Raw genomic sequence first — 12,181 nt, 5'->3', positions numbered from 1 at the left:
GTAATGAAAAACATTATTTAAAGGACATAAAATACCAACTCCCAGTAATCATCTAAGCTATTTGTGACTGCGAATGGGGGCCATTTTGTTTTGTTTTGCTTTTTCTGGGGGGGATTGCATGCATAGTTTTACAAGTTTTTTTTCTGCAGCTAGACTGAATGTTGAAACTGTGTTTAATTGCTCATATGAAATAAATTCAATTATGCAGTTGCAAGCGTTTAATTCAATACATTTATATTTAAGTCGCGCTTAAATCCACTCATGTGGATGATTGAAAAAAAAAAAATTCACATTCATGGGGAGAAAAAAATAATAAGTGCTTTGCTAGAAATGAAATATGTTCTCATTGTCTTGTACATACATATGTAACTATTACTAAATATGTTGTTCTGTCTTTAGATGTACATTGAGATTTATTTAGCTTTTATATAGTTTAGTAGCACACAGCTATTACCTGGCTATAATAAAAAAAAAAGCACAGAGGGAAGCCAACTTGGTTTCGATAAAGGCAGGACAGACATTCAAGATGAACAGTGTTCTAGCCGGCCAAGCACTGGACCATCCTCCCTATAGCCCTTAACTGGTACCGAGTGATTTCCATCTCTTTGGAGCATTAAAGAAGCACCTGGGTGGAAGGCGATTTACAACTGACAGTGAAGTTCAGCAAGCCACTGACACTGATTTCTTCTGTGTAGGGATAGATGCCCTGGTGTACCGTTGGAACAAATGCTTAGACAATTATGGGAATTTTGTGGAAAAATTATCTGTACCAAGGCCATACTATTAATTATACATATATGTATGTGTTGAATAAATTTACATAATCAAACATCTTGTTACCTTATTAATGGAACCACCATTATATATAAATGTATATGTAGCCGATGCTGAAATGGCGGCACTCAATCGTCTTAATGGTGCAAAGGAATACTTTATTCCGACGTTTCGACACAGATGATGGGCATCTGTCCCGAAACGTTGGAATAAAGTATTCCTTTGCATCATTAAGACGCTTGAGTGCCGCCATTTCTGCATCGCCTACCACAGGGATTGCACCCCAAGGAGGGCACCAGCCCAAGTATTGTATTTGGAATTATTGGAGTGCGATCCGGCCGGATAGGACGACATATCTGGCACCCGCTATGTCGCTGATGATGCGCGCTCCTGCTTGTCGTCAGCAACATCGTCCGTCGGACCTGCATGCAGGTCCAATAGGCATCATCGTCAGCGAGGCCCATGCTGCTGAATGCAGCATGGCCCCCGCCATCAGCAAGTGTGTACGCACTTGCCGATGCCGGGACACCTCGCCGGGTCCCGTCTCTAACGAGATCGGTACACACTAAACATCGTCTACTGTGTACCGACCTTAAGCGAGAGGGTATCAGTTTGTTTAGCTAGAGCCAGACAGGCCAGGATTTGTTTTTGTATTTTGTTTATTTTTGTGTTGCTAATGCTGCTAATAAAACTAGCTGTGGATACCTGTACCAAAGCCGTGGACTGGTGTGCTACTAATTGACTGCTGTATGACAAGTGCAACCATTTACCCCAGGAGATGGCACCCTTACCATGACCTTGCCCATGAAAGATAGATAGATAGATAGATAGATAGATAGATAGATAGATAGATAGATAGATAGATTTGTACTGTGTGGCATCATTATAGAATTATCAAAAGCAGAATTGTCTCTACAACTGCTGAAAAGCATACATACTGTACATCTCATGTGTAAAGCATTACTAAATAAACATATAAATCAGGACAGATACATAAAGACTCTTGCTTCTCCATATGTGCACTTTAAATTATATTTCAAACAATAAATAAGCACACAATCAAACCCCAATAGTGCTGTGAACGTCTCATTCATAAAGACAATACTTTTTAAATTACTCTTTTTTTCAAACCAAACATGAGGACAAATAACTTAAGACCTGTTAACTGTTCCCTAATTGCCATACAATACCCACACATATCAAAACCATTTCTATTCACATACCCTATAGAAGGCATTGCTGGAACTTCTCATTTTCTGAACATTGGCTGAGCCACACTACTATGATGAGCACACAAAATCAATACCCACTGCCTCCCAGAACTCTGCACAAAATATCCTTCCATAAAAAGAATAGAAATCCCTTTAAATTACAAAGGTTTTTGATTAAAACACATGTACCTGTTGGGGACTAAAACACAAAATGATCCAATATGAAAAGACATCTTATAATATTCATAAACGTATATGTAGGACTCCTTACCCAATGGCTTTTTAAAAAAAAGTGCTCATGTAAAAGGAAAACCAGCTCTATTTTTGTATTAATACCTATTTGCATTCACAGTTATATCATTAACAGGGGATATGGCGTACATACCCATTAGTATTTAATTCAAACTGTTACATCATCATTTCAATTGCCCATTAATTTAAGTAGAAAGCTCCATGAAATGAATGGTCCATTGACATAAATGATGTATTTCATTGCATTGCAATAATTAACAATACATTGTTAAATGTGCATTTTCCACATAGACAATTAGATAAAGCAGAGTCCCCAATACTGCTCTCAATGCCAGACAATTAAGTTGATGGCTTTTGTAGGAAACTGCTTGTGGATAGTTGAACAGCACATTACCCTTGCAGTCATTTTATTTTTCTGTCATTCTACAGCCTGTCCCATAGTAAGGAGTTTTTAATTTTAATTAGCCAAGGATTACAAATAATTTTAAAAACCTACCAGTGGATTACAATTACAGATGAAGACTTCTCCTATTTACAATTTAAGACGACTTCACATGAACTATAAAGTTCTGGTGGAGTACAATCCAGGGGTGGAACTAACAGTGGTGCAGCAGGTACACTGCACTGGGGACTAAGGGGCCCACTGCTACCCAGACCAGCAATGAATTTGTCCCTGGCACGCTGTCTGACCATTTTGACCAATGTCGGATGCCTCGCCCAGTCCTCAGAGCAGGATGAACCCCACCACCTGAGTGACCTGCTCCTTACCTTATCTTAAGGAGGCAGGCCTGACCTTGTGTGTGTAGTCCTCAGACAGTTATCACCAGGTTCACACTACACTCATTGTCTCCGTATTTGTAAGAACCTCTTGAACTATCTATCAATAAACATTGGTTGAAAAAATGTTGGGTAGGGGGCAAACTGCTAGTAGTTTAAAATAATTTATTTATTTCCCATTCATCCAATAGCATTTCTACATGTAGTGCACATTATGGAAATCCCATTTACATGAACGTGCTATTGAAACAAATGGGAAAAGTTTTATACCGCTTACATTATGAACACATTTGCAAACATGGTATAACTTCTGCATGTGAACCACACATCAAACATTTGTTAAACACACTGGCAAACACATAGGGGTTATGTAATAAGGTCTGGAGTTTTCAGAAGCAGAGGGATTCTGGCGATCTCACCTGCACATTTAAAGTGGCAATAATTTAGAAGACAAAACCAATATTTTTATTATGCCAACCCTGTTAGAGTAACTGAAAAAAACCTCATAGCAGACGTAATCACAATGCCAACCCTGTTCCAGTTTAACTATATTTATGCGTGTGAATATTATAAGACGCCTTTTTAATATTGAACCTATTTGTATTTTGGGTTTAGTGGCCCTTTCAAGCCATGCAAAAAATTGTGTCTACATGCAGATATTAATGATGCATAAAGTGACATAGACTGCCAATGTCTGATAATTTTGGCGACCATAAATTTATTACTACTGTTAAAACGCGCCAGTCACCTATACACGTTTGAGGCAGCCAATGAACCGATGGAAGGCTGAGTGTGTAGCCACTGGTTCCTAGTAAAGTAGCTTTCTCAGTGATGTCACTAATTCCAAGTAAATCCATACGCTGATTACTTGAAAATATTGTTTAAGCCCACAAAATGGCTGCCTCTGATGTGTACAAGCAACTGTGTGACCTTTTCCTCATCACCTTACACAGAATGATAAAGCCATAAACTTTTCCCAACCATTCAGCAGGTTTGACCTGATGCCAAGTGTAAGCTCCAGCACAATTCTGTTCATTTTGTATTTAGGGTGTAGTCTTGTCCCATTACAGTTTGGTATACTTTATTGGTTTAGTCTGCGCCACCTCCCTTGGAAAAACCATACCTTGAATTTAGAACTTGCTATGTAACAGCACAGATAACAATGAATGGAACAAAACATTGAACTTTGAATTCTTCCTTTGACTAGACCATGTGTCATATTTGTTCCATGGAGAGAGTCTAGGTTGGTTTTAATGCTCTTCTTTCTCCATTTTGGAATCAGTAAGTGCGGCAAGGAGTTCAGGTAAGTGTTATCGACAGTCCTGCCAGCCTCAGACCAGGGGCACAGATGTTGCAGGGTTATTGCTGGTAATTTCCATACTGACCCTGGAGGTAAGGTATAAAAAGACAAGAGTAAATGCCACAGGGCCTAGTGGGGAATTGGGAAGAAGAGCTAGTTACACAAACTGGAAGGAATGTATGGAATGAAATAATCTAGGAGGTCTGTTAGTGACAGTGAAAGAACAACAGGCAGTGGATGAAAAAAAGGGATAGGGAACATGAAAAGATAAGACATATACGGCGGGATGTAATAAGCATCGCATTGGATCCCTCTCGGGGGTATCACATTCCGGAGATTGGTACATATCAGTGATGTGCGATGAGGTCAATGGCTGGGGAGGCACACATGTATAAAAACACAGGATTTGTATCAAAACTCTGAAGCATGAAAGGGAGTATGATAGGAGAGGGAGTATGACAGGGGAGGCTCTGCCTCCCCACTGCAAGTCCCTGGTACATATGGAAATGCGGCCAAACCTCCAAAAAGAGTTTTTTTGAGTTTTGACTGCATTTCACCCTTTAGTACATCCCGTCCATATTGAGGAAATAGGAAAGAGAGGGACTCTAAAAAAAAAGACAGGGACTTTTAAAGGGGAAAAGAATACAGGACCAACTGAGAGATATATATATATATAAAAATAATTGGTCTGTTTGTTTGTCTGGAAATGCAGTTGGACACCCCCGCACCAATTAGGATGAAACCAACGGGAGGTTCCTAGTGAGGTATAAGGCGGGTTAGGGTCCCGGTCGGACCCCTCGGTGTTACCTGGGCAGAACTTTGACCGGGGAGCCTGTTCTGGGCCTTCCACTGGATGGATTTGGATGAAAACTGCACAGAGGGGTGGCAATCGGTCTGGGATGCCTTATGCCTTATTTAATAACTTGAAAATTTGACCTGGACAAAAATTCTACTTTAGGAAGACTGCACACACTACCCTAAATGAATAATACTGGAGTGCATAGCATATATAATGTTGAATCAAAAACTATACAAGAGCCAGCACATCCATCACTGAAAAAGTATCTTTATCCAGAAAGAAATCCATAAAAATCCAAAGATAAAACTTCATGCCAAGTGCATATTGGTAAAATAGCATAAAGTACAGTTGACGTGAAGTGGTACCTTTGGATTTTTATGGATTTCTATCTGGATAAAGATACATTTTCAGTGATGGATGTGCTGGCTCATATATATATATACATATACACACATATACACACACACACACACACATACACACACACACACGTATATATACAAAAAGCGCACTGATCCACGGCACTCACCATTCCTAGATTTGAGGTGCAACATGGTATGTGGCCACATTGTTTAAATAGCACATACCATGTTGCACCCACATACCATGTTGCACCCACATACCATGTTGCACCCCAAATCTAGGAATGGTGAGTGCCGTGGATCAGTGCGCTTTTTGTTTATTTGATTAATTTTTTTAATTAATTATTTTGTGATCACATTTTCTCATGCACCCCTTTTAACCTGTTTAATCTAAAGCTATTTCCATGTTATAATTCTGAGCAATAGAGTAGGGACTTGCAGTATAGTGGGCACTCGTGACGGGACTGCAAGCTTAAATGCATTGATCAATTCATGAACCAAAACCCTGTTTATTATTATTATTATTGTTGTTATTATGGTGAGTGCAGAGCCCCTGTGATTTTTATATATATAATATATATATATACAGTCAGGTCCATAAATACTGGGACATTGATAGAATTTTCATATTTTGGCCTCTATTCACCACCACAATGGCTTTGAAATGAAACAAACAAGATGTGATTCAACTGCAGACTTTCAGATTTAATTTGAGGGTAATTACATCCAAATCAGGTGAACGGTGTAGGAATTACAACGGTTTCTATATGTGCCTCCCACTTTTTAAGGGGCCAAAAGTAATGGGACAAACTAAACAATCCTAAATCTAACTTTCACTTTTTAATACTTTGTTGCAAATCCTTTACAGGCAATTACAGCCTGAAGTCTGGAACGCATAGACATCACCAGACGCTGGGTTTCATCCCTGGTGATGCTCTGCCAGGCCTCTACTGCAAATGTCTTTAGTTCCTGCTTGTTCTTAGGGCATTTTCCCTTCAGTTTTGTCGTCATCAAGTGAAATGCATGCTCAATCGGATTCAGGTCAGGGGATTGACTTGGCCATTGCATAACATTCCACTTTTTAGCCTTAAAAAACTCTTTGGTTGCTTTTGCAGTTTGCTTCGGGTCATTGTCCATCTGCACTGTGAAGCGCCGTCCAATGAGTTCTGAAGCATTTGACTGAATATGAGCATATAATATTGCCCGAAACACTTCAGAATTCATTCTGCTGCTTTTGTCAGCAGTCACAACATCAATAAATACAAGGGAACCAGTTCCACTGGCAGCGATACATGCCCACGCCATGACACTACCACCACCATGCTTCACTGATGAGGTGGTATGTTTTGGATCATGAGCAGTTCCTTTCCTTCTCTTCTCTTCCCATCACTCTGGTACAAGTTGATCTTTGTCTCATCTGTCCATAGGATGTTGTTCCAGAACTGTAATGGCTTTTTTAGATGTTGTTTGGCAAACTCTAATCTGGTCTTCCTGTTTTTGTGGCTCACCAATGGTTTGCATCTTGTGGTGAACCCTCTATATTCACTCTTGTAAAGTCTTCTCTTGATTGTTGACTTTGACACATATACATCTACCTCCTGGAGAGTGTTCTTGATTTGGCCAACTGTTGTGAAGGGGTTTTTCTTCACCAGGGAAATAATTATTTGTCATCCACCACAGTTGTTTTCCGTGGTCTTTCGGGTCTTTTGGTGTTGCTGAGCTCTCTGGTGCGTTCTTTCTTTTTAAGAATGTTCCAAACAGTTGATTTGGCCACACCTAATGTTTTTGCTATCTCTCTGATGGGTTTGTTTTGATTTTTCAGCCTAATGATGGCTTGCTTCACTGATAGTGACAGCTCTTTGGATCTCATATTGAGAGTTGACGGCAACTGACTCCAAATGCAAATGTCACACCTAGAATCAACTCCAGACCTTTTACCTGCTTAATTTATAATGAAATAACGAGGGAATAGCCCACACCTGTCCATGAAATAGCTTTTGAGTTGATAGTCCCATTACTTTTGGCCCCTTAAAAAGTGGGAGGCACATATTGAAACTGTTGTAATTCCTACACCGTTCACCCGATTTGGATGTAATTACCCTCAAATTAAATCTGAAAGTCTGCAGTTAAAGCAGATCTTGTTTGTTTCATTTCAAAACCATTGTGGTGGTGAATAGAGGCCAAAATCTGAAAATTCTGTCAATGTCCCAATATTTATGGACCTGACATATATATATATATATATATATATATATATATATATATACGTATACACACACTCACAGACACACACACATTATATGTATCCTTGATAAAAGAGGTAATACATTTCCGAAACGTTGGAATAGAGGGAGAGTGTCCAGTTTAAATTTTTTAAAGCCCAGGAGTGCCGCTTGGATTTCTTTGTATATATGTATATATACACACACGCAAACACACGCATACACACACACACAGTATATATACACTGTGTAGACAAAAGTGATTTGACGCCCCTGCTAAGTGAAATGGTCCCATGCATACCATTGCACATGGGTCCAAAAGAACATTTCGTAGGGAGGCCCATGCACTTGCAGTTCTATGGAAATAACGAATATTCTTATCAGGACGACAATGCCACCTGTCATGTTTCCAGGGGGCAACACTGGACTGGTATACAGAAAATTCGGTAACATGGATGGACTAGCAGCTCAGAGTCCCGATCACAACTCCATTGAGAAGCTCGGGGACTAATTGGAGCAATGGGTGCATTATAGGCTAACTCAACCTTCTTCAGTGTCACAGTTGGTCACTGTACTTAAGGCGGAATGGCAAAACATACCACCTGCTGTTGTTCAGGAACTTGTGGACAGTTTTCCAAAAAGGGTGTCTACATTAATCATCACTGCACGTGGTGGACCTACAAAGTACTGACGTCAAAAAAATCTTATTGATTCAATTACTTTTGTCTATATAGTGTGAGATATATATATATATATATATATATATATATATATAGATATATATTATATATAAATAGGAGGAATCGGGTCAGGAGCCAAGAGGGGGGAAACGATCAGGAGCCAAGAGGGGGGAAACGATCAGGAGCCGAGAGGGGGGAGGGTCAGTTCAGGATCCAAGTGAGGAGGGGATCGGGAATTAATGAGGGAAAATATTTTGGGATTCAGCATGGTGCAAGCTGCCATGGCAGAGCAAGACCTTGATTACCTTGATGTTAGTTTGCCTTAGTATTTAATTTCTGGGTATATTGTACAGCACAGTGTAAAATGTTGAAATTTTATAAATAATTAGAGTTCATCCTAGCACCCTGCACCTGTCAATACATGTGTAGTTCTTCTTTCCTGACTGGGGGTGTCGCTCTCTGCTCTGGTGCTTCTAGCACACTCTGGTCTGCATCTCAGAAGTTTGTTGTATCAGCTGAGTGTGCTAGAAGCACCAGGGTAGAGAGCGACACCTCAGGCAGGAAAGAGGAACTGCATTGGTCGTGACAGGTGCAGGGTGCTAGAACGAACACTAAATATTGAAATTTAATAATAAAAGTTTTGAGATAAATAGGGTTTAAACATTCAGAGTTTAGGAGCAAAAAAAAAAAAATTGAGCTGTAGAGGGCAAAAGAATAGAAGAAGAAGTAGGGGGTGGGGGGGAATTGGTAAAAAAAAGATGCAGGTTATGGTGTCTGTGGGGCAAGATTTGAATGATCATGGAGGAGAGTATTTTGTATACAATCGGTGACTAGGTTGCAGTAAAGAGATAAAAACCAAAGAGGGAACACATAGAAGCTTATGAAAAATAAGTTATCCACCTTGACTTAAAATTATAGATTAATCAGATGTGTCGTTGTTCAGAAACATGCACATTCAACAAGTGTGGTGGGGGGTATTTTTAGGGACATGGTATGTACTACCTGCTCATAGCCATAGGGCCTTTGTTGCTGGGCAGAAGATGCTGTCTGCGGTGCCCGGTAGCTGGAGTACGGCTGGCTCTGGCCTTGCTGGTAGGTGGAATATTGTGAGGAAGAGCCCTGTGCTGGAACTGAAAACAATAACAAATTGCAGTAGATGATGTATAAGATATGTTCAGTGTAGTCTGTGTTCATAAGAGATATTTTTTCTTCCTAATCATATCAGAACACCTAATAAAAGAAAGTGCAGGGAGGCCATCTGGCTCTTTTATGGCTGATAACAGAAAACAATAACTTTGTGTATATATTTGTCCCTCACTATTTCACATCAACTGTTGTATGCCAATAAGGCCCCCGCACACGCTGTCCTGCTCACCGTATCCCTGCTGTTGCTGCCCTGGATAGTTCTGTTGATTTGAGTATTGTTGTTGCTGGGAGTATGCTTGTTGCTGGCCAGTTCCCTGTTGGTATCCACTCTGCTGCTGGGTGTACTGTGTGTTTCCTGCAAAGAATTACATGAATTCATGGTTTTCCCTGTTATTGGGCATCACTGCTTTACATGTGAATGCATGATCATACCAGTAAACTGCATTCATAGCTAGTGTAATAGTAAGCTGAATATTGATTTGCAAAATATTGGAGTCCACTATGTGGAGGCAATAGGTATATATTAACATATCAGCATTAAAACCACTTCCAGTGACTAAAATGTTACACTATCTCAATTCTGCATGTATAGGATTGTTATAAAATCATAAATAAGAGATAGGGTTAGACCAGGGATGGGGAACCTCAGGCCCGGGGGCCGTATAAGGCCTCTGGAATCATCTGGTCTGACCCTCAGAGCTTTTTTCTGCTAGCCTCATCTGGATAGCAGAGTGCCTATAATGGCACCCTGCAGACAGAATCTATGGAGTGAGTGCCACCTGGAGCATCCTTAGGACGCTTCAGGCGGTCACACTGCTGCCGTTACAGCTTCCCGGAGCATCCTCAGGATGCTCCAGGCATTGCTGTAATCACTACTCCCTGTTACCTCCCCCAAACACTCCATCTGTCAATAACACTACGAGTAAATAGTAATGTATCTGGACGCATGCACATTTCCACTCAGGCACATGCGCAGACTGACGATAATCGCACAACTGTGAAAACACCAGCATAGCGTACAACTCTGAATTAGACCCAATGTTCACAAATGTGTTGTATTCCTAGCAGCCAATAAGCTTCTGTATTTGTTATGGTACAAATGTGACCGATTGCTCTGTGGTCCATGAAATGTGTGCACATAATCAATGATGATTCCATTAATGGTATGTAGGAATGATCCATGTGTCTGACCTCCTTCATAGTAATGCTGTGAGGAGTCATCGAATGTTCTGTCGTAGCTCTGCTCACCGTACGAAGATTGTTGGTAAGTGTAGTCCCCATGTCCTAGATTATACAACAGAAGTCAGATCCTAAACAACACGCAATATATACAAATAAAATACCTCTTATGAAAGAAAATTGAATTTGAAAAGACATATTCTACAGTATCTCCACAATAAAGGTTGAATATTCACATGTTGGATTGATAGTGAATATAAAACATTACCACCCAACACAAGTATCAATAATTGTCAGCTTGCTGGAATCTGCCAATTCTATATCTATATAGAGGGAAGATGACACCTACCATCTGTGTAATACTGCTGGCTCATAGAGTCAGAGGAACCCTGGCTGTGTGCATACTGCTCGCTGTAATACTCCTCCTGACCCAGATATTGCTGAGCAGAACCTGAAAGCACAAGGGACATGAAGAATCTAGCAGGTGTACATATACTCACAGTGAAAATGTACATTCACAAATACACATATGAAGCACTTTGGAATATGTGTGCGCTATATAAATAACTGGTAATAAATAAAGAAGCGAACCTGCTTATTTTCACATTACTGTAATGTTTACATTAATGCACGACTATATGTTGTATTATATCCACATAACTGCATTTACTATTATACATGAGAATCCTACATTGTACACTCTCGCAAGCAGTGCCCTCTCCCTTCTGTATTATTTATATAATTGTGTAATCTGAGCTTTGTAATTAAGTATATATGTAAATGTTCTTGTCTGTACCATTTTGTAATTATGCACTTTGCTGTATGTTTTATGTACAACGCTGTAGAGCCTTGTGGCACCAAATTAAAAATAACTAACATTCATTGCTCAGCTGATGTAAAATGAAATACCAAAGGAATAGTGCTCCATGTGGTCAGATTTTCATTTAAACTGGCATTTCCAAGCAGCCATATTGTAACTTAGCACCTTTCATGACTCAACTGTTTTACTCAGTGTGAAGAAATCTACAGTAATCAGGGTCACAGCCGTATCTGGGCACTTCTGTGCCCTTCTGTGCCCCGGCCCGAACCCGCCTCCCCCTGCTCATATGAAGTCACACTAGTGGGTGTCGGGAGCAGTGAGTGTGAGTGCTGGGCTCATCCTAAGTACAGGCTTCACGGATTCCCATTCTGCCATGCCAGGCATCTTACAATATGAACGCAGGTGCCACCGGGGCAGCTACAGGGCCACCTACTCATCCTATGCGTGCGCACTGGTCACACGCCCATAAGACCGTAATCAGGATGTCCGGTGACTTAAAAGTATATTCATAATAGCCGTGTACCAGACACAATGGAGCATTTGCAGAGATGTGCGCAAATCCATTTTGTGGATGTATAGTGCATGTTTTTACACAGCAATGGACCATTACGTGTTGTATGCAGCACAGTCGCATCTCAACTTGTTGCTGAAGGGGAGTA

At 40.3% G+C, this 12,181-nt stretch overlaps 1 protein-coding gene across 3 annotated transcripts in view; it reads right to left on the bottom strand.

Moving 5' to 3' along the window:
• Positions 1 to 1,026: 1,026 nt before the first annotated feature.
• The window catches only part of SS18L1 (SS18L1 subunit of BAF chromatin remodeling complex), a 43,376-nt gene continuing 32,221 nt past the window's right edge, over positions 1,027 to 12,181 (bottom strand). For 2 of the 3 annotated variants that reach the window (XM_088442682.1, XM_088442699.1), the window contains 5 exons: positions 11,052 to 11,153; positions 10,715 to 10,807; positions 9,753 to 9,878; positions 9,380 to 9,507; positions 1,027 to 4,400 (listed from right to left, as the gene is read on the bottom strand). In XM_088442682.1, the coding sequence (XP_088298808.1) occupies positions 4,374 to 4,400; positions 9,380 to 9,507; positions 9,753 to 9,878; positions 10,715 to 10,807; positions 11,052 to 11,153 (476 nt within the window). In that variant the 3' untranslated portion in view covers positions 1,027 to 4,373. The remainder of the gene's footprint in view (positions 4,401 to 9,379; positions 9,508 to 9,752; positions 9,879 to 10,714; positions 10,808 to 11,051; positions 11,154 to 12,181) is intronic. The other variant, XM_088442690.1, reaches the window with a different exon arrangement.

The sequence above is a fragment of the Taudactylus pleione genome, unplaced genomic scaffold (assembly GCF_031769625.1).
Source record: "Taudactylus pleione unplaced genomic scaffold, aTauple2 ptg000018l, whole genome shotgun sequence".
NCBI lineage: Eukaryota > Metazoa > Chordata > Amphibia > Anura > Myobatrachidae > Taudactylus > Taudactylus pleione.
The sequence above is the reverse complement of the archived record's forward strand: the minus strand, read 5'-3'. Positions and strand labels throughout refer to the sequence as shown.